The 24,019-nt window shown below is 48.7% G+C and overlaps 1 protein-coding gene across 2 annotated transcripts in view; it reads right to left on the bottom strand.

The window, feature by feature from the left end:
• Window positions 1–13,403: 13,403 nt before the first annotated feature.
• The window catches only part of LOC143768130 (immunoglobulin superfamily member 11-like), a 190,775-nt gene continuing 180,159 nt past the window's right edge, over window positions 13,404–24,019 (bottom strand). For both annotated transcript variants that reach the window (XM_077256819.1, XM_077256827.1), the window contains exons 6-7: window positions 15,255–15,390; window positions 13,404–15,038 (exon numbers count right to left, since the gene is read on the bottom strand). In XM_077256819.1, the coding sequence (XP_077112934.1) occupies window positions 14,723–15,038; window positions 15,255–15,390 (452 nt within the window). In that variant the 3' untranslated portion in view covers window positions 13,404–14,722. The remainder of the gene's footprint in view (window positions 15,039–15,254; window positions 15,391–24,019) is intronic.

The raw sequence follows: 24,019 nt of genomic DNA, 5'->3' as shown, positions 1-24,019 counted from the left end.
GGTTAACTTTTCCTGCCTCTCTTTGGTTCTTGGCTGGCTATTTATTGGTGCTATTTCTGCCTTTGTCAGTGATAGTTCTGGTCCTTTACCCTAGTGATCCTTTTGCCTCTGACTTCCCGTGTGTGTGTCTGACCTGTTCCCTATCCCTGACTCTTTACGTTTGGTGATTTCCCTACAGTGTATGACTAGGTTTGAACTCTGAACTCTGCCTGATTTTTTTGTCTCTGGTACTGTGTTCCCCGACCAGCTTTTGACAGCTGCCTTGTACCTTGACTCCTCTTTCCGTCTCACATTTTGAATACTGCACTCCCATCTGGCTTTGACTTTTGGCTCGTCTCTGACCTCGTGCTTGCTGTGACCTCTGGTACTTCATCTCCCTATTTCTTGCTGACTTCGGCCTGTCTGACTACTCTGCTGCCTCCTGGTGGCGTCCTGAACTTCTACATCAAAGTGCTACACAGTAAGTGCAACCCTTTTTTCCCGTAACAGTGCCCCCTGGTGGTGGCTGAGTGCAAATGCTCCGCAGTTGCATTACAGTGGTGAGTCTTCTTTCAATGGAAGTCTCCAGAGGCTGGACAGACTGTCAGAGATGGTTTAGTGAATCCTGCATTGAGCAGGGCGTTGGACACAATGACCCTGGAGGTCCCTTTCAACTCTAATATAGAAAAAAAAATGGGAACCACTGAGCTCAGAACAACAAATAGATGTGAACTACGAGGTCAAAATCAATAGTGTCAGATCGCACCATCCGGCGCTGTCAGGGCCAAAGTGGACTTCATGGAAGACGACCAAGGAGGAAACCACTGATGACTGCATATCATGCGAAAACAAGACAGGAATATGCCAGAATGCATACTGACAACCATAAAGATTTTGGGAGAATGTCCTGTGGACGGATGAAACAAAACTGGGAGCTTTTTGGCATCATATCTGCTCTATGTTCACAGACCCAAAAATGAAGCAAAGAACAGAACATTGTATCTGCTGTGACACATTGATCAGCTCAGAGATGTTCTGGGGCAGCTCTGCTGCATCTTGACAGGGAATCTTGAATCTGCAGGGTTCAATGAAATCTCAAGACTATCAAGTCATTCTAGAGAGAAATGTGCTGGCAGCATCAGAAAGTTCGGTCTAAACCGCTGGTCATGGCTCTTTCAATAGGATAATGACCCAAAACAAAGCTAAGAGCATGCAAAAACAGCTGAGAACAAAGCATCAGACTCCTCTGAAAAAGCTTATACGATCTAAAGCCTACTGAGTATCTCTTGAAGGAGCTGAGACCTACAATTTGAAAACGGCGCCTCCACAAGTGGGACACGAGGAGCCGTCTGCTCTTGAGGAGCCACCAAAATACCTGTGAGCGGAGGGGAGAAGTCTCACCAACAGGCAGAGAATTTTTTTGTGAGCGATTGCCCAAAAGGTCATGCAACAAAATATTCAGTAGAGTGAACCATCATTTTTGCCCAGGACATGGTCATTAAGTTTTTTTATATATATTTTTTGTTGAACGACAATTCATCAGCAATGTCTAACTCCTTTGCTGTTATTTAGTAAATTTACATTGAAAATTACTTTCGTCAGTTTCACGTTATTTCGGTGCCTATTGTGGGTTTCTCTTACAGTTGTGTGACCCTAGCCTTAAAGTATTTTGTCTCACTGGAGAAAATCGGTCCAATTATTCTAATCACACTCTGATCAGAATTTAATATGATTTTCTCGGATATGAAAAAAAATTCTCCATCTTTTCCATTATGTCAGTCCGTCAAAATCAGACTGCATCCGAATGTAGTCTGATTTTTTTTTTTTCTAGGAACCCATTGACTTACATGGCCCAGTGTGCTCCAATTTACAGATCCAAATTGTGCATGCTTGTCACGCTCACGCCCTGACTGGTGGGCGTGAGCTCGAGGGGTTTGTGGCCCCACTGTGCCACAAACCAGACTACCCTGGAAGGGGCGTGACTATGACAGCTGCCTGGGTTTACACTGGAGCCCCTGATGGTGAGGTCAGGCTTGTGCAGCAGGCAGCTGCCAGGTGCTACTCCAGGGTGGGGTCTGGCTGTGGCTGCTGATCCTACTTGAGAGACAGGAACACCAGGATTGGTGCGGGCATCAGGCAGGACTGGCAGAAGAGCACGGCTGAAACTCAGACGAGTAGGCTAGCACAGGGCTGGCAGAGACACGGCAGAGAACATAGGGCTCTCAGAGGCACGGCAGAGAACACAGGGCTGGCAAGAACACAGGACTGGCAGGAAACAGGACTGGCTAGGATGGCAGGAACACAGGACTGGAAGGCACGGCAGGACTGGCAGGAACACTGGATTGGAAGGCACGGCAGGGAACACAGGACTGGTTGATGTGGTTTAAGAAGGAACAGGTAGGGACCTGTTCACACTGGAGGTGCAGGAAAGGAAACAAGCAGAAAGGAATGAGGTATGAAGGAACAGGTTGGGACCTGTTCACACAGGAGATGTAGGTACGCAAACAAGCCAGAAGGAAAGGAGAATGAAGGAACAGGTTGGGACCTGTTCACACAGGAAGAGAACCGCAAGGCTGCGGATAGGAATGGTAGAGCAGCAAGAGATAGAGTAGCAACAAAAGCTAAGCAGAGCAGAACCGCAAGGAATACGGAGAGGAGCTGCAGCGAGAGGTTTCTGCAGCAAAGCAGAGCGGAGCCACAAGGAATGTGGAGAGGAGCTGCAGCAAGGGATAACTGCAGCAGCAGAAGATAAGCAGAGTAGAAAGGAGCAGAACCGCAGGAGTGCGGAGCAGAGGTAAAGCCATAAAGGTACAGAGCAGGCAGAGCCGCAAGAGTGCGGAGTGTAAGCAGACTGAGAACACGAGGAAAGACAGCAGGGAAGGAAGCCACAGACAAGGAGACCGAGATAAGACTAAGTTCAGACAAGGAAATTGATTGATTCCTTGATTCTGAGCTTTCATTCACCCCCCACATCCGATCACTGGCTCGCTCTTCTTATCTGCATCTCAAAAACATTTATAGAATTCGCCCTTTTCTTACTTTCGACTCTGCAAAAACTCTTACTGTTTCCCTTATTCATTCTCGTCTGGACTATTGTAACTCTCTACTAATCGGCCTCCCTCTTACCAAACTCTCCCCGCTCCAATCTGTCCTGAATGCTGCAGCCAGGATCATATTCCTCACCAACCGTTACACCGATGCCTCTACCTTGTGCCAGTCATTACACTGGCTACCCATCAACTCCAGAATCCAGTACAAAACTACTACCCTCATCCACAAAGCACTCCATGGCTCAGCACCACCCTACATCTCCTCTCTGGTCTCAGTCTACCACCCTACCCATGCCCTCCGCTAATGACCTCAGGTTAGCATCCTCAATAATCAGAACCTCCCACTCCCATCTCCAAGACTTTACACGTGCTGCGCCGATTCTTTGGAATGCACTACCCAGGTTAATACGATTAATCCCCAATCCCCACAGTTTTAAGCGTGCCCTAAAAACTCATTTGTTCAGATAGGCCTACCGCCTCAATGCATTAACCTAACTAACCCTGTGTGGCCTATTAAAAAAAAAACATAATCAGGTTCCTCGCATCATGTTCTCATACACTTTATGCAGTTAATAGCACTCTGTGTCTGTACTGCTACACAGTTAGGCAGTTATCTGGTTCATGCAGCTTTACATGAACACCCGAGCCATACACTATGGCTGGTCCAAATAATTAAAGCAATTGTAACCATCCACCTCTTGTCTCCCCTTTTCCTCATAGTTTGTAAGCTTGCGAGCAGGGCCCTCATTCCTCCTGGTATCTATTTTGAACTGTGATTTCTGTTATGCTGTAATGTCTATTGTCTGTACAAGTCCCCTCTATAATTTGTAAAGCGCTGCGGAATATGTTGGCGCTATATAAATAAAAATTATTATTATTATATGTTATAAGGAAATGGAACAAGACAAGAAACAAGGACAAAGACAGGGACCAGGATATTCTGCCTCCTGGATGGCGGACAACAAGATCAAGGCAATAGCACAGAGAAAAGCCTCAAGAGAGGGAGTAACTCAGAGCAAGGCCTGGAAAACTCAGCAGCTAAACACAAACTGAGCTAACACATTGCACAGGCCCAGAACACTGGGTGGAGCTGCACTATATACTGGAGGCCTCTTGGTAATTGGTCAGGAACAGATTAGACAGATGCACTTGATTCCTATAAGAACCAGAGAGTTCAGGCGCCTCCCCCCTATACACACAGCCATGAAGCATGCAGAGAGCAGAGACACAGAACATGGAGCTGGCATGAAACAGAAACCACATCATGACCTGGAGCAGTGGGTAAGATAGTGTGAGAGATGCGAGGCCATGCTGTGATGCCAGCAGAGTTGTTACAGTACCCCCCCCCCCCTTTATGGCCCCTCCTCTTCAAGCCCGCCAGAATAACTTGTAAAAGAAGGATAGGAGCACACATAGAGCCATCACAACATTCCTCTGGTAGAAAGAGGTAGATGAGACATTAGAGATGTCAGGTTGCCCAGTCTCTTTGAGTCCAGTAAGATCAGCTTCCCACACAGAAGACACAAGGGACAGGACTTCTTTCACCTGGTTAACTGAAAGGAACTTGGAAGCTTGCGATTTGACCACAACAATCTGATTCTTTGGAAACTGAAGACACGTTCACCAGATCCAACTTAAGCCCATCATCACAAGAAAATTGAACCTCCTTTAGACTGGTGGAAAGCAGAGATGAGAACACTTCAGTCTTGGGATCTTCACCCGATTAGCCAGATGGAAACTGGAGGCATACATATAGGAAACATCTTCAGCCTGGTTCCCTGAAAAAACTGGACCTCCTGTTCTAGATTAGAGGACGAGTAAGTCTATGTCTTAGTATTATCAGCAAGTAGCCACTTGGAAGCAGAAGACATACATTTAGCAAGCCCCATCAGCCAGTTACTCTGACAAAACTGGACCATTTCTTCCTCCGGATTGGTGAAGGACAGAGATGCAAGAGCTTCAGCTTCAACTTCTTCATCCACCTGCCACATGGAATCCGAAGGCATCATTACAGGAAGCATCTTCTTCCCAAAGTTCAGAGAAAAATTTTTAAGTGACAGGGATGTTCCTGGGAACTGGTCACTGGTATTTTCACTGGAGGTGTACGGAGAGGACGCCACTGCTTTCTTTACTTCAGTGAGGTCAGCACACCGTGACTCAATAGCCAGCTGATTAGGTGGAGAAGATATCAACACTGTAGATTGACCTTGCAGTTTAGGAACAAGAAACTTCTGGAGACTTGATAGTTCCAAACGCAGAACCACGCTGGGTCTTCGGACCGGAACGGGCAGCAGAGTATCCGATTCAGAACGACCGACGGGCAGACTGGTCAACAAGTGGAAAACAAATTTCTTCACATATAATGCTCCGATTTGGAGCTGAAGTTGTCCCTTCGACACTGGACTGTTCATAAGTAGGACTCGGCCATCACCAAACACCTTCACAGGATTCAGGAGCAGTGGAACAGGAACCACACTTAGACTCCATCTGGTTTGCAGCTTGAACACATCTGCAGGACCGAAGCTCCCACAAGGCACCGGAACAGACACAGACTTTAGCGGAAGGGAGTTATTCTCACCAAGGGCAGTCTCTCCTACTGGCCCGAGGTTTTGGAGCTTTAGATCCCCTGGACAGAGGCTATCCAGGTGTTCCTCACAAGAGCAGCGACATAGTAAGGCTACGTTCACATTAGCGGCGGGCGCCGCAGCGGCGCCGCATGCGTCATGCGCCCCTATATTTAACATGGGGGCGCATGGACATGCGTCGCACTTGCGTTTTGCGCCGCATGCGTCGCTGCGGCGCCCGCGTCCGGGCGCAGAGGACGCAGCAAGTTGCATTTTTGCTGCGTCCAAAATCAATTAAAAAAAGGACGCATGCGGCACAAAACGCAGCGTTGTGCGTGCGTTTTGCTGCATTTTTGTTTGCGTTGTGCGCTGCGGCGCCGACGCTGCGGCGCACAACGCAAATGTGAACGTAGCCTAAGCCCTTCTTATGACTGGTCTCAGACTGGTGCTTTGCCAGTCCACTCTTGACAGTCTTTTTGGGTTCTATTTGAGTAGCTGCTTTAATGGGTAGAGGAACTGGAGTGTCACAGACGGTCATGGCTTGACGTGGAGGTTTCTTCACGGGATTCGCCCGTCTGGAGCGCCTCTCGGATCTAGATGGGGAAGACTTCACAGGAGCAGCAGGACGAGGCTTGTCAAAGACTTTACGGAAGGCCACCAGGAAGGCCCCAAGACTCATGACGATAGGATCCCCTGCTTCCCAGAGGGGAGTGATCCATATTAGAGCATCTTCGGCCAGGTAGGACATGATGTAACCCACCTTGACCCGGTCAGAGGGGAAACAAGCTGAATTCTGCAGGATGTAGTGCAAGCACTGTTTCAGGAACCCTTGGCATTCTTCAGGATTCGCATAGAACAAAGGCGGGTCTGCTGGGTCATGCTCCTCCTCATAGGCCTGAAGTTGCTTGAATAGAGCATTAGAGACTATAATTGGGTCAGAAGTCTCTTCAATCTGAACCACTCTTGGTGGAACAAATCTTTCAGGTTGCTCATACGGGCAGGGAAAAAGTTCATCATGCTCTGCGAGCGGTAGGACATGGGATACAGCGGAGGCCATGGCCTGTGCAAACTGTCACGCTCACGCCCTGACTGGGGGGCGTGAGCTCGAGGGGTTTTTGGCCCCACTGTGCCACAAACCAGACTACCCTGGAAGGGGCGTGACTATGACAGCTGCCTGGGTTTTCACTGGAGCCCCTGATGGTGAGGTCAGGCTTGTGCAGCAGGCAGCTGCCAGGTGCTACTCCAGGGTGGTGTCTAGCTGTGGCTGCTGATCCCACTTGAGAGACAGGAACACGAGGATTGGTGTGGGCATCAGGTAGGACTGGCAGAAGAGCACGGCTGAAACTCAGACGAGTAGGCTGGCACAGCTGAGACACAGGGCTGGCAGAGACACGGCAGAGAACACAGGGCTGGCAGAGACACGGCAGAAAACAGGGCTGGCAAGAACACAGGACTGGCAGGAAACAGGACTGGCTAGGACGGCAGGAACACAGGACTGGAAGGCACGGCAGGACTGGCAGGAACACTGGATTGGAAGGCACGGCAGGGAACACAGGACTGGTTGATGTGGTTTATGAAGGAACAGGTAGGGACCTGTTCACACAGGAGGTGCAGGAAAGGAAACAAGCAGAAAGGAATTAGGTATGAAGGAACAGGTTGGGACCTGTTCACACAGGAGATGTAGGTACGGAAACAAGCCAGAAGGAAAGGAGAATGAAGGAACAGGTTGGGACCTGTTCACACAGGAAGAGAACCGCAAGGCTGCGGATAGGAATGGTAGAGCAGCAAGAGATAGAGTAGCAACAAAAGCTAAGCAGAGCAGAACCGCAAGGAATACGGAGAGGAGCTGCAGTGAGAGGTTTCTGCAGCAAAGCAGAGCGGAGCCACAAGGAATGTGGAGAGGAGCTGCAGCAAGGGATAACTGCAGCAGCAGAAGATAAGCAGAGTAGAAAGGAGCAGAATTGCAGGAGTGCGGAGCAGAGGTAAAGCCACAAAGGTACAGAGCAGGCAGAGCCGCAAGAGTGCGGAGTGTAAGCAGACTGAGAACACGAGGAAAGACACAGCAGGGAAGGAAGCCACAGACAAGGAGACCGAGATAAAACTAAGTTCAGATAAGGAAATGGAACAAGACAAGAAACAAGGACAAAGACACAGGGACCAGGATATTCTGCCTCCTGGAGGGCGGACAACAAGATCAAGGCAATAGCACAGAGAAAAGCCTCCAGAGAGGGAGTAACTCAGAACAAGGCCTGGCAAACTCAGCAGCTTTAATCCCTTAAAAACAGTTTTTTATTGATCTATAATAATTAAAACCCCAACTCATTAACAAATAGATACACAAAAAGATAAATAAGTCACCAAATATCCTATTGACCTATTGAGATCCTAGGTAAGCCTACCACTGACACCTACCTTGCTGCGGGGGTTGGCACCCTAAGAGACGATTTTTGGGCGCCCCCGCTCAACGTAGGCTATCCCTTACTCCCCTACACTTTCCCTTTAGATAAAACGTGGGAAAACAATATAGGTGAGGAGTAGTGGTGAAACAACAAATAAACAAAAACCTAGATCTCCAAAGACACCTCCATATATAAATCAATATTTCCAACACATCGCATGAATTGCATATAGTATCCTATTGTTCTCAAACAATTTGGCCTTACCAGATAGTGTTAACATGGTCCCATATTATAAAAATATCCCCCATATCAGAAAAAAGGGGGTATAGAATATGCCAATAGATAATTCCTTATTAGAGGGATAGCTTAGCGTGTGTCGGTATCACTTCTCCTTTTTCCAGCACATCGCATATATTGCATATAAAGTATACTCCTGATCTAACACAATTTGGCCTTAACAGACAATGTTAAAGTGGTCCCATATTAACAATGCATCCCCCATATCGGCAGAAGGGTATATAGTATGCCAATAAATAGTTCCTTATCAAAAGGATAACTTAGTGTGTGCCGGTTAAACTTCTCCTATATGCCCTATATCGATGAAACATCTGGCATCATGAATCGTATAATCCTCCTGATGAACTGCTAAAGCGGGGAAACGCATCGAGGAGAAGTTTAACCGGCACACGCTAAGTTATCCTTGGCATGAAACAGAAACCACATCATGACCTGGAGCAGTGGGTAAGATAGTGTGAGAGATGAGAGGCCATGCTGTGATGCCAGCAGAGTTGTTACAATGCTGCCATTCTTTCCACGGACAGACTCCAAAGGGAAAAATCAGATGTGCGTGGCCCCATAGAATAGTACAGGTCTGAGTGTGATCTGATGTTTTCGCACTCAAACCAAAAATTCAGTCGACTGCACCTGTTCTAGCAAAAGGGGACCAACAAATTTGTCCATGTGTGTAAAAGTTCTTGGAGGAGGCACAATACTCTAGATTGCACAAGGTGTGGCATCAACTGGATCACTTATGTGATCTAGATAGTGATCCAGATAAGATTATGGATGAATGCCATTAAAGGATGGTTCCTCCTAAGCCGTCTATATAAGCATGTTGGAACATAGGAAGCGAAATAACATGATACCTTGTTAGCCGCAATCCGATGTCTTATTCCGATGAGCTGTCCAGGACTATGGGCCAGACGTACCTCTCCCTCCTCCAGAGCTTATAAATGAAAGTTACCAGTGTGAGAGCTGTACTAACACAAGGCAGCAGAACAGAACTTTGTCTCATAACTAAAGGTACCTTCACACTAAGCGACTTTACAACGATAACGATAGCGATTCGTGACGTTGCAGCGTCCTGGATAGCGATATCGTTGTGTTTGACACGCAGCAGCGATCAGGATCCCGCTGTGAGATCGCTGGTCGTTGCTGAAAGTCCAGAACTTTATTTCGTCACTGGATCTCCCGCTGACATCGCTGAATCGGTGTGTGTGACACCGATCCAGCGATGTCTTCACTGGTAACCAGGGTAAACATCGGGTTACTAAGTGCAGGGCCGCGCTTAGTAACCCGATGTTTACCCTGGTTACCATTGTAAAAGTAAAAAAAACCCACACATACTCACATTCCGGTGCCCGGCGTCCGCTTCCCTGCACTCCTCCTGCATCCTGTGTAAGTGCCGGCCGTAAAGCAGAGCGGTGACGTCACCGCTCTGCTCTGTGGGAGATGCCGGAGATGTTCGGCGCTGACACAGGATGCAGGAGGAGTGCAGGGAAGCGGACGCCGGGCACCGGAATGTGAGTATGTGTTTTTTTTTTTTACTTTTACAATGGTACCAGGGTAAACATCGGGTTACTAAGCGCGGCCCTGCGCTTAGTAACCCGATGTTTACCCTGGTTACCAGGGGACTTCGGCATCATTGGTCGCTGGAGAGCCGTCTGTGTGACAGCTCTCCAGCGACCACACAACGACTAAACAGCGACGCTGCAGCGATCGGCATCGTTGTCTGTATCGCTGCAGCGTCGCTTAGTGTGAAGGTACCTTTACACATTATCAGCCACAGCTCTGCTGTATTGTCTGGGCTCCTGTGAGATCCCAGCTGCAGATGTGTCAGTGATAAACACACACAGCTCTGCAGTGGGTTCAGGAAAGCAGAGAGCAGCCATCACTGCAAACAATTTACAAGAATCTCTGGAGGTAGACTCTCAAGCAATCTATGCCCACCCAAAGTCCAGAACAGCTCATTGGAATAAGACATCTGATTACAGATATCAAGGTATCATTTATTCAGCTTCCTATGATCTGTGTGACATGGATTAGGAGAGTATATCTTACTGCCAGATTACCTTTAAATATATGGAGAAATGGCCATGTCAGCTTGATGGTCAATACTAGCCCTGTGACGTGACAACCTTAGTGAATGTGACAAACCAGGGACCTCCTCACCCCATATCCCACACCATCTCTGGTCAAAGACAGTGACAATGATCGCCCAATGCTGCTACTCAGTGTAAATGGTTCGTGAGGGAGCTAATGATGGACGTGACAACCTTAGTGAATGTGACAAACCAGGGACCTCCTCACCCCATATTCCACACCATCTCTGGTCAAAGACCGTGACAATGATCGCCCAATGCTGCTACTCAGTGTAAATGGTTTATGAGGGAGCTAATGATGGAGAAAATAAGCTGCATTGGTGGGATCTATTTATAAGAGGTGTGAATAGGGGAGGGGGTTATAAGTAGAATATTTGAAGGTTTTCTGCAGGATTCTGCCCACTGCCTCATAGTTTCCGATGCCCTCCACATCATCTTTATCGGATTCCAGTGCCTTTAGCTCTGTAAGAGCTGAGCATTGCCCTATGAAGAGTGTACAAATGTCAAACATGATGGTAAAAATTAAAAGCTCTCACTTTACAAATATGTCACTATGCAAATGGTACAAAAATCTGTCAGGAGGATTTATGACTCACTACAGAATTTGAGGAACCTGCTCCAGAGACAGTGAGGGCACCAGGAATCTGCTCCAGAGGCAGTGAGGGCACCAGCAATCTGCTCCAGAGAGTGAGGGCCCCAAGAATGTGCTCCAGAGACAGTGAGGTCACCAGGCCTCTCTGATCTTATTTGGATATCTATAATATAACGCTGGGAGCGTCACTCTGTCCGAAGCCTCTATAGACTGCGCAAGCGCAAGCGCCGGCGCAGTCTGGACCGCACAGAGCGACGCTCCCAGGAGATCGCGGTATGCGTAAGCGCTGAACGCACACCGCGATCTCCACCGGACAAGCAGGGACGAGCCAGGAGGCGGAGGGTGAGTATACTTACCTGACCCGTTCCACCGACGCGCTTCCGGGCCGTGACTGTCCCCCTGCTCCCGGAATCGGCGCCTGCGCAGTCCGCGCTTTCCGGCGCCATTTTCTTGAAGACACATTGCAGTGTCTTCAAGAAAATGGCGCCGGAAAGCGCGGACTGCACAGGCGCCGACTCCGGGAGCAGGACCAAGAAAATGGCCGCACCCAGCACAGCCGCCGCGCCCAGCACAGCCACGCACAGCCGCCCACAGCAACGCACAGCCGCCGCACCCAGCACAGCCGACCATAGCCGCCCACAGCCACGCACAGGCGCCCACAGCCACGCACAGCCGCCGCACCCAGCACAGCTGCCCACAGCCACGCACAGCCACCCATAGCCACGCACAGCCGCCGCACCCAGCACAGCCGACCACAGCCACGCACAGCCGCCGCACCCAGCACAGCCGCCCACAGCCACGCACAGCCGCCGTACCCAGCACAGCCGACCACAGCCGCCGCACCCAGCACAGCCGCCCACAGCCACGCACAGCCGCCCACAGCCACGCACAGCCGCACCCAGCACAGCCGACCACAGCCACGCACAGCCGCCGCAACCAGCACAGCCGCCCACAGCCACGTACAGCCACCCATAGCCACGCACAGCCGCCGCACCCAGCACAGCCGACCACAGCCGCCGCACCCAGCACAGCCGCCCACAGCCACGCACAGCCCACAGCCACGCACAGCCGCCGCACCCAGCACAGCCGCCGCACCCAGCACATCCGCCGCACCCAGCACAGCCATGCACAGCCGCCACAGCCACGCACAGCCACCTACAGCCACGCACAGCCTCCCACAGCCACGCACAGCCGCCCACAGCCACGGACAGCCGCCGCACCCAGCACAGCCGCCGCACCCAGCACAGCCGCCCACAGCCACGCACAGCCGCCCACAGCCACGCACAGCCGCCGCGCCCAGCACAGCCACGCACAGCCGCCCACAGCCGCCGCACCCAGCACAGCCGCCCACAGCCACGCACAACCGCTGCACCCAGCACAGCCACCCACAGCCGCCGCACCCAGCACAGCCGCCGCACCCAGCACATCCGCCGCACCCAGCACAGCCGCCGCACCCAGCACAGCCACGCACAGCCGCCACAGCCATGCACAGCCTCCGCACCCAGCACAGCCACGCACAGCCGCCTACAGCCACGGACAGCCGCCGCACCCAGCACAGCCACCGCACCCAGCACAGCCGCCGCACCCAGCACAGCCGCCCACAGCCACGCACAGCCGCCGCACCCAGCACAGCCTCCCACAGCCACGCACAGCCGCCTACAGCCACGCACAGCCGCTGCACCCAGCACAGCCGCTGCACCCAGCACAGCCACCGCACCCAGCACAGCCGTCCACAGCTGCCGCACCCAGCACAGCCGCCCGCACCCAGCACAGCCACGTCACATACAGCCGCCCGCACTCAGCACAGCCACATACAGCCGCCCGCACTCAGCACAGCCGCCCGCACTGATGGGGGCGCAGGATGGAGCAGCACGTGATAGGATGGGGGCGCAGGATGGGAGCACATGACAGGATGGGGATGAGGATGGAGCAGCACATGACACGGTGGAGCAGCACATGACAGGATGGGGGCGCAGGATGGAGCAGCACATGACACGGTGGAGCAGCACATGACAGGATGGGGATGCAGGATGGAGCAGCACATGACACGGTGGAGCAGCACATGACAGGATGGGGGCGCAGGATGGAGCAGCACATGACACGGTGGAGCAGCACATGACAGGATGGGGGCGCAGGATGGAGCAGCATATGACAGGATAGGAGCAGCACATACCAGGATGGAGACCATATTCCAATATAAATGCTCGCCACCCGGGCGTAGAACGGGTTCAATAGCTAGTTGGGACTATAAAACTTTCACACCACTAATTTAATCCAATTAAGGATTCAGTCTCTGAGCTAGGTTTGTTTATTTAAATGTCCATTTATTATGCCATGCCTCTATTTTTTTTCTTTTGTGCATATATTTGTGTTTCTTCAAAAACTATGTCATACTATGCCTGAGGAAGAGACCTGTAAGAAGTCCCAAAAGCTGCTTTGTAACATAATTTATTTTATTTTTGTTAGCCATTAAAAAGGTATCATAATAACAAGAACACAAGAACAATCTTTTTACAAATATGACACAAAACAATTTGTGAACTTACTATAATATTTATCTACAAATTCTTGATTTGTGAAGCTTCCAACATGTAAAATTCAATTACTATAATTAATAATGGACAATTTACAGATCAGAGAGAAGAATGGATGATGGAAACACAATGGAGAAGAAACGACAATGGGAACAGCCAGAGCAGAGAGAACAAGGAGGATGGGAATGGTCAGCACGGAGAGAATAAGAAGGATGGGAATGGTCAGCACGGAGAGGACCAGGAGGATGGGAATGGGCAATGCAGAGACAACCAGGATGGGAATGCCCAGTGCAGAGCCAACCAGGAATGGAATGCCCAGTTCGGAGACAACCAGGAATGGAACGGCCTGCGCGGAGACAACCAGGAGTGAAACGGCCAGTGCAGAGACAACCACCAATGAAACGGCAAGAGCAGAGATAACCAAGAATGAAACGACCAGTGCAGAGACAACCAGGAATGAAACAGCCAGTGCAGAGGCAACCAGGAATGGAATGTCCAGTCTGGAGACAATCAGGATGGCAACACCTAGTGTGTGGGTTACAGGGAAAGGAATACTCAGGGCAGGTAGAACAACGATGGAAATGCTCAACGTTGGGGTAAAAGGAGAGAAATGCTTAGGCTGAGGGGTACTGGAATAGGAATACTCAGAGCATAGATGCTTTAAGAACCTAGAGAGCTGTTCTACTGGGCCAAATGAAAGAAACATGGCTGTAATGAAAGAACTATGAATTAAATGGATGGCACAGATTGCAAGACTAACTTAAGTGCGCCTGAAGGTGAGGTTGTCCAATCTCTACTGTGTGTAATATTTGGCACAAGTTGAAGACCCAAACCTTTAATCCGATCTCAACCCCATTATAAAATTGTGGAAATGAGAAGGTAGAGTCATGGGGTAAATGGTGCTCAAACAAAATATCAAATTGACATACAAATTAGATCCAACGTTTGATGGAACGTTTATCTTTGGGAACCTCATAAATCCTGAATATTACTTGTCTCGCTTCAGATTTGATTTTGATTTTATATTGATGATTTTATATTTTTTTTACTCACTGAACTGGAGAAACTTCAGCCATTAAAAGTTCACTACCCTGAGTTTTCTATAAATTTCACAAATCTAGACCGTACAGCCGCGAAACATTATTTTTGTCATATCTGTGATTTGTGTATTAGCTACAAGGTAAAAAAAACATACATTTTACCATTATCCGTGTGTCAGAGGATTACACCAGGTAACCTGAGTGTACAGAGTAGATTGGTGAGTGTGATACGCTACTCTCTTCATACTCCTCCTCACTTCCAATAGTGCTGCTGACAGTGGACACCTCCATGGTGGCATGGCTCTCCTGTCTGTCAATAGGTGCCAGCAGGATGGCCTGGCCTTGATGACTGCTGATGGTGGTCACCTCTACGGTGGGGCATTGAGGCTGGCTCTGCCACACACTGTAAAGGATATGAGATGGCTCCTTGCTGGACATGCTGGCATCAATGCAGTGGCTCCTGTTCACAGAATGCTGTCCAGAAGACGTATTATCCACACTATAGAGGAAGAACATTATAATTGTATGTTAAAAGCAGAGTGGAGACTGCTACCCAACCCCGAGAATAACCATATTGTGGTTCACGCTAGAGTGTACACCTCTACATGACACATAGCACATGTAAAGGTCCAAGAACTTCAACCCACCCCTGTGACTTGTCTGAGCCTACTCCCATCCACTGCCTCTATATCTCTCCGGCTGACATCCTCATTACCTGTACAACTCTTCCTGCCATTTATCTCTGCTATGCTGATGTAAGCACAAACCCAAGATGAAGAGCACCAAGAGAACCAAGGCCATGATGAGAGTGATAGTGATTGCCGCAAAAATCTCCATCGATCCCAGGCCACCTAAAATACAAAAGAGCGTGCTTGTGTCATGACGTACTGTACAGTTGCAATCAACATTGTTCATTCTCCATTGTAAAGTTGGTTTATTGCTATTATTAAAGCCATTTCTCCAAATTCAACTAAAATGCCACTTTTACTGACTTCTGCAGTCTCAGGATTACTTAGCCATTTATGACCAGCGTTTTTAGTAGTCAGTAGAGCCCCTCTGGCTGTTATGACCTGCTGCAGACGTTATTCACCAGTTTGGTCGCGTTCCTCATTCGCAATGGCTTCCTGGTCATTAATATACTTGGGTTTGCTGCAGCCACCTTCTACGCATTCCAATAGAGTTTCCATGGGTGTCATGCGAGGAGACTGTGAAGGCCACTCCAGAATCTTTCAGGACTTCTTCATCCAAGCCTTGGTGGACTGTTGGAAGACCGACCTAATGATGACTGAGCTTCATCTCCTCATAGAAAGCATGATGTTTTCTCCGAGGGTTCCTGATACTTGTTATATTACTTGTCATCAGCTGGTTACATGCAAACAGCAGAAAGTTTCAAAATGTGATGAATAAACCTACTTTAAAGTGGGGTGTATATTGGGGGAGAATTATGATTTTAAGGCTGGGGTCACACTAGCGTACAATATGGACGAGTGAAAACATCGCATAGCACTCGGACCAGTGTTAATCTATGGGCAGCTCACATCACTGTATTTTTTCTCGGGCGTATTCTACGTGCGAGTAAAATCGCAGCATGCTGTGATTTTACCCATATATCGGCCGAGTCTTGCCAATGCAAGTCGGGCGGATTATAATAGGGTCAATCTGGGCAGTAGCCCAGGGCCCAGAGGTGTGGGGGGGCCCTGGGCTACCGCTCAGATTGCCCGCCACCATCAGGGCATTACTGCCCTGACTGGCGTATGGGCCCGGTGGGCAGAGAGGGGGCCCGCATCGGGCCCCGTCTCATCTGCTCACCGGGCCCCTACCAGCGCTGCGGCAGTTTCATCTATTGACGTGCGGGCGCGCACCCGCACACCAATAGTTAACAACAGCCGCCAGCCAATTGGAGGCTGGCAGCTGAAGTCAGCCGCAGGCGCAGCGCACACGTCACCGGCATCTGACGTCATTGTCAGTTGCCTGCGAGTGCACGCTGCTGGAGGGAGCTTCGCCACTGGTGCGCAGGTGAGGAGAACTCGTTTTTTTGGTGGTTTTTTTGCGAACGGCAATCCGGGGGGCCCGGGCCAGAATGCTGGACACTGTCTGGGGGTAATATGCTGTACACACTGGGGGCAATGCTGGACACACTGGGACAATGCTGGAGACACTGGGGCAGATTGCTGGACACACTGGGGGCAATGCTGGACACACTGGGGAAGATTGCTGGACACACTGGGGCAATGCTGGAGACACTGGGACAGATTGCTGGACACACTGGGGGCAATATGCTGGAGTCAGACACTGGGGCAGATTGCTGGACACACTGGGGGTAATATGCTGGACACACTGGGGCAGATTGCTGGACACGCTGGGGGCAATATTGGAGACACTGCGGCAGAATGCTGGACACACTGGGGGCAATATGCTGGACACACTGGGGCAGATTGCTGGGCACACTGGGGACAATATTCTGGACACACTGGGGCAGATTGCTGGACACACTCGGGGCAACATACTGGACACACTGGGGGCAACATGCTGGACACACTGGGGACAACATGCTGGACATTTTGGGGGCAATATGCTGGACACACTTCGGCAGATTGTTGGACACACTGGGGGCAATATGCTGGACACACTGGGGCAGAATGCTGGACACACTGGGGGCAATAAGCTGGAGACACTGGGGGCAACATGCTGGACACACTGGGGCAGATTTCTGGACACACTGGGGGCAAGATGCTGGACGCACTGGGACAATGCTGGAGACACTGGGGCAGATTGCTGGACACACTGGGGGCAATGCTGGACACACTGGGGCAGATTTCTGGACACACTGGGGCAATGCTGGAGACACTGGGACAGATTGCTGGACACACTGGGGGCAATATGCTGGAGTCAGACACTGGGGCAGATTGCTGGACACACTGGGGGTAATATGCTGGACACACTGGGGCAGATTGCTGGACACGCTGGGGGCAATATTGGAGACACTGCGGCAGAATGCTGGACACACTGGGGGCAATATGCTGGACACACTGGGGCAGATTGCTGGGCACACTGGGGGCAATATTCTGGACACACTGGGGGCACGATGCTGGACACACTGGGGGCAGGATGCTGGACACATTGGGGGCAGGATGCTGGACACACGGGGCAGGATGCTGGACACATTGGGGCAGAGATGCTGGACACATTGGGGCAGAGATGCTGGACACATTGTGGGAAGAGATGCTGGACACTGGGGGCAGAGATGCTGGACACTGGGGGCAGAGATGCTGGACACACTGGGGGCAGAATGAAAGACATGGGGCAGGATTGGAGACCGATCGTGCAGGATCATGGGGCAGGATGGATACGATGGAGACTGATGGGGCAGGATGGATACTCATGAGGGCAGGATGGGAGAACATATGGCTGAAGCCAGGAATGAGATACACGGGGCCAGGATGGGGGATATTATTGTTACCATAGGGGCTAATTAAGGGATATTATTACTGCAGTGATGTATTTATTTTATATTTTGAGGACACTGTTTTAAATGGGGGGGCGGTCCTGTTACTGTGTAGAGTGACACTATGTCGCCTCTTTTTCTTCATGTGGTGTAATGTAGAAGTTGGGAAAAATTAAGTAATGTGTTCTGCAAGCGGAGCTCGAGATAACTGTGTTATTTCCTGCAGAGACGAGTCCTGGCTGGATGAAGTGCTGGCGGTCTGTGCTGGATGAAAGATGAAGGACTTCACCTAGAGACGTCACTGGTGAGTCAGTGTTACCTATACACTGACACTATACACTGTATACTATATACTGAAGGGTAAATTGACTAGATCAATGGATGTTTGACAGGTTATAGTTTCACACAGCAACTATTTTTCTGGAATAATCTGGTTCAGGTATATGATGACCCTGTCACATGACCGGGGGGCCCACAGTGTCTGAACAGCCCGGGGCCCTGGCTACCCATAATCCAACTCTGATGCAAGTCTATGGGTGCGAGAAAAAAATCTGACACCACATGGACCATGTGAGTGCTGTCCGATGTTTACACACTTGTGTCCTTTGAAAACCCGGCAATTCATGTGCGGTGTACAGTAAAATCACACTGACAGGTTAGAATAGAATAGACAGAATAGATATATACAAATAGAATAGATCTATATATATATATATCAGTGACACACACATATACTGTATGTATTTATATTGCATAAATAGATACAAGAAAAGCCGGCAAATCATCTGCTGCATACAGTATAATCACAGAGTGACAAGTTAGAATAGAGTAGATAGAATTGATATAGTGGGGAAAAAGTATTTAGTCAGCCACCAATTGTGCAAGTTCTCCCACTTAAATGATGACAGAAGCCTGTAATTGACATCATAGATAGAACACAACTATGAGAGTCAAAATTGAGAAAACAAATCCAGAAAATCACCTTGTCTTATTTGGCAAGATTTATTTTTCAAATTATGGTGGAAAATAAGTATTTGGTCACACACTGTTGGTGGTAAGTTGGCCCATTCCTCCATGCAGATCTCCTCTAGAGCAGTGATGTTTTGGGACTTTCGCTGGGCAACACGGACTTTCAACTCCCTCCAAAGGTTTTCTATGGGGTTTAGATCTGGAGACAGGCTAGGCCACTCCAGGACCTTCATATGCTTCTTATGAAGCCACTCCTTTGTTGCCCTGGTGGTGTGTGCTTGGGATCATTATCATGCTGAAAGACCCTTCCAGGTTTCATCTTCAATGTCCTTTCTGATGGAAGGAGGTTTTCACTCAAAATCTCACGATACATGGACCCATTCATTCTTTCATGTACACGGATCAGTCTTCCTGGTCTCTTTGCAGAGAAACAGCCCCAAAGCATGATTTTGCCATATCCATGCTTCACAGTAGGTATGGTGTTTTTTGGATGCAACTCAGCATTCTGTCTCCTCCAAACACGATGAGTTTTCTTTCTACCTAACAGTTTTACTTTGGTTTCATCAGACCATATGACATTCTCCCAATACTCTTCTGGATAATCCAAATGCTCTCTAGCAAACTTCAGATGGGCCCGGACATGTACTGGCTTAAGCCGGAAGACACGTCTGGCACTGCAGGATCTGAGTCCCTGGCGGCGTAGTGTGTTACTGATCGTAGCCTTTGTTACGGTGGTCCCAGTTCTATGCAGCTCATTCATTAGGTACCCCATGTGGTTCTGGGATTTTTGCTCACCGTTCTTGTGATCATTTTGACCCCATGGGGTGAGATCTTGCGTGGAGCCCCAGATCGAGGTGAGATTATCTGTAGTCTTGTATATCTTCCATTTTCTTATTATTGCTCCTACAGTTGATTTCATCACACACACCAAGCTGCTAGCCTATTGTAGTTTCAGTCTTCCCAGCTTGGTGCAGGGCTACAATTTTGTTTCTGGTATCCTTCGACAGCTCTTTGGTCTTCACCATAGTGGAGTTTCGAGTGTGACTGTTTGAGGTTGTGTACAGGTGTCTTTTACACTGATAACAAGTTCAAACAGTGTTATGATCCGGTGACCTTCGAGCCGCATGAGAGACTTTCTCAGGAGTAGGTGGTACCTGTACTGAGAAAGCAACTAGAAATAGCCGTGGGATGTACCTAACACGTCCTAGACACCTCGACACAGCCGGAGGACTAAATACCCCTATAGATGGAAATGGGAATTCTATCTTGCCTCAGAGCAGAACCCCAGAGGATAGGCAGCCCCCCACAAATATTGACTGTGAGTATAAGAGGAAAAACACACGCAGGCAGAAAAACAGGATTTAGCAAAAGAGGCACTTCTAGCTAAACAGAAAAGGATAGGACAGAATTCTAAGCGGTCAGTATTAAAATCCTAAAAATATCCACAGCAGATAAAACAAATAAACTACATCTAACTAAAGACATAGAAAGTATATCTGCATCTCCTGAGAATCCAGCATGACTGAAAAATCCAAACAAAGTCTAAGCTGGACAAAAACACAATAAATTGCACTGAATTGCAAAGCACACTGTATGTGTGCACAGAGACAAAAAACCAGACACTTATCTTAGATGAATTGGCAGCAGGGCATGAGGAGCCAGAGAGAGAAGCAATCCCTGCAAGTACAATGGACAACTGGCATGGACTCATGGATCCTGCACACCTAAATACCTAATAGAGCTGCAATCAGCAGAAACACCTGCCCGGATTACAACCCCAAGACAACTGCACTACCACCAACAACCACCGGAGGGAGCCCAAGAGCAGAATTCACAACAAACAGGTGCCATTACTACAGGTAATGAGTGATGCGTCAGTAATACAAGTCTATGTGCAAAAAACGCATCCTGCGGGCAACTTTGCAGGATGCGTTATTTGCACAGAACGACGCATTGCAACGTCTTTATCAAAACTGAAGTGTGAAAGTAGCCTTAGCGAGTGTAGGGAGAGCTGCTGATGAGATAGGGTTAGAATCGTGCTTTTAATAGTTAGTGTAGGTCTGCAACTGTTCAGTCCACAACTCCTGAGTAACCAACAGTCCTGTTTAGAGCTAATTCGGGGGTCCCGTGATTGCAGCGTTAGGTAGGCAGGGGAGTCTATATGCGCATATCCACATCAGTGCAAGGCCGGCAGGCACTGTATGTGAGTATATAGCTCTCACTGCATACCTCCAAAAGCTCCATTACTGTCTGCTGCTGCTGCTTATTTAATATATATCTAGCTGCAGTTTTCTGTAGCTTTTTCATTTTCTCCACCTGATACCTGCTCCTTTCATTCTAAAGCAATCCATAGCCCCCTTATTTAAATATTTATTTGCTTGTTCGCGCTGCCTCCTACAGCCAGGTTATTGAAATCTAAGAACGTACAAATCTACCTTTTTTTTCTGTCCCAGACAACAGATGTGAGTGCACAAAAAAATCTTTTTTTTTTCTTTGTGTCATAGCCAACTTGTTGACACAATTTAGCTGTGCCCAAAAAAATCAAGGCCACATTTAGATCACTCTGTTATCTGAGGCTGACGGCTGGTGTATCGGTGGTGGAGAAATCGTAGTTTCGCAGGCATACATATCATAGTTCTGTGTGCTAGCCTTGTTCTCCTTTTTTTTTTTCAAAAATTCACCCCCAAAAAATATATATATTTTATACAGTCTGTTATGTCAGGCTGAGGCCTGGTGTATCTGTGTTTGAAAAATCGTAGCTTCACAGGCATAAGTTTCATAGTTCTGTCTGCTAGCCTTGTTCCACTCTTTTTTTTATTTTAAAAATTCTCCAAAACCACCCAAAAAAATTATACAGTCTGTTATGTCAGGCTAGGCCTTGTGTATCTGTGGTGGAAAAATTGTAGCTTCGCAGGCATAAGTTTCATAGCTCTGTTTGCTAGACTTGTTCCACTCTCTTTTTTTTTTTTTAAATTCTCCAAAAACCAAAACATTTTTTATACAGTCTGTTATGTCAGGCTGAGGCCTGTTGTATCTGTGGTGGAAAAATCGTAGCTTCGCAGGCATAAGTTTCATAGTTCTGTCTGGTAGCCTTGTTCCACTCTTTTTTTTTATTTTAAAAATTCTCCAAAACCACCCCAAAAAATTATACATTCTGTTATGTCAGGCTGAGGCCTTGTGTATCTGTGGTGGGAAAAATTGTAGCTTCGCAGGCATAAGTTTTATAGTTTTGTTTGCTAGCCTTGTTCTACTCTCTTTTTTTTTTTTTAATTCTCCAAAAACCCAAAAATTTTTTATACAGTCTGTTATGTCAGGCCTGTTGTATCTGTGGTGGAAAAATCGTAGCTTTGCAGGCATAAGTTCCGTAGTTCTGTCTGGTAGCCTTGTTCCACTCTTTTGTTTTTCTTTAAATTCTCCAAAACCACCCCAAAAAATTATACAGTCTGTTATGTCAGGCTGAGGCCTTGTGTATCTGTGGTGGAAAAATCGTAGCTTCGCAGGCATAAGTTTCATAGTTATGTCTGCTAGCCTTGTTACACTCTTTTGTTTTTCTTTAAATTCTCCAAAAACCCCCAAAAATGTTTATACAGTCTGGTATGTTAGTTTGAGGCCTTGTGTATCTGTGGTGGAAAAACCGTAGCTCCGCAGGCATAAGTTTCATAGTTCTGTCTGGTAGCCTTGTTCCACTCTTTTTTTTTTATTTAAAAAATTCTCCAACCCCCCCAAAAAATTATACATTCTGTTATGTCAGGCTGAGGCCTGTTGTATCTGTGGTGGAAAAATCATAGCTTTGAAGGCATACAGATCAGATGTAATTTTGCTCCAAATAAATACACTTGTGTTGAGCTTTTGAAATAGTTCAGTAGTCCATTTAAAATGGGCAAGGCAAGGGGCAAGGGACGGGTAGGTGGATGTGATGCTGATGGTTCATGCAGAGGATGAGGCCATGTCCAAGCTGAAAGTGGCCCACATCTTCTCGCTCGAACTTCCTGTCCCAGTTTCTAGGGATCGCAGCACACCACTATTGAAGCCAGAGCAGTGTGAAACAGTTGTTAGTTGGATAGCGGATAATGCTTCCAGTCATTTAGCCACTACCACCGCCATGTCTTCAACACGGTCAAGTCTGAGTCGCTGTGAGTGTGGCCAGGATATTCCTCACCCTGATCCTTCCTCCCACCATGCTGAGCGCCCTGAGACAACTGATCCCACACTTGGACACTCCGAAGAGCTGTTCATTTTTCCCTTTCTAGATTCCGTACTCTCGGCTGGTCAACTTGAAGTGGGGTCAGATGAGATCGCATGTAGCGATGCCCAAAACTTTGACCAGCCACGGTCACACAAAGGCGATGGTGGGAAAGTGTCACAAGAGGTGGACGATGATGAGACCAGAAATTCAGGAGGAGGAGCAGGTGCGGATGTGGAAGACGAGGTGGTGGATGACATAGTGACTGACCCAACCTGGCAGGGGAACATGCAGAGCGAGGACAGCAGCACACATGGGGAAGGAGGCATATCACCCCAACAGGCAGAAAGAAGGTGTGCATCCATTCCCCGTAACAGGGGAAGTTGCCATTCCAACTGTTAGATGTTCCCGAGTCTGGTTATTTTTTATAGACTCTGCTGATAACCCCAAACAAGCCATTTGCAGCAACTAGCAGAACTACCAGCCTGACCACCACCAGCATGATCAGGCACATGGCAGCAAAGCACCCGACTTTGTGGGCCAAACTGCAGGCTCCAGGAACACTGTCTGCAGGTAACACAACTGCTACTTCCACTGTTTTACATAGAAGCCAATCTCCAATCCACCATGCATGTGAAGATGCCTCTAGCGCTGCACCTGTTGTTGCCGACAGTCAAGAAGCACCATCATCAAGCCCGTCCACGTCCTAGTCCCAGCACAGCCTTCAGTTGTCTATACCCCAGTCATTGGAGCGCAAGCGGAAATAACTAGCCAACGGCCCACAGGCCACAGCACTAAATTCTAACATTTCTCTTCTGCTTGCACTCAAACTGTTGCCTTTTAGGCTTGTTGAGACGGGGACTTTCTGCAACCTGATGGCTGC

This window comes from Ranitomeya variabilis, chromosome 1 (genome assembly GCF_051348905.1).
Source record: "Ranitomeya variabilis isolate aRanVar5 chromosome 1, aRanVar5.hap1, whole genome shotgun sequence".
In the NCBI taxonomy this organism is placed as follows: domain Eukaryota; kingdom Metazoa; phylum Chordata; class Amphibia; order Anura; family Dendrobatidae; genus Ranitomeya; species Ranitomeya variabilis.
The sequence above is the reverse complement of the archived record's forward strand: the minus strand, read 5'-3'. Positions and strand labels throughout refer to the sequence as shown.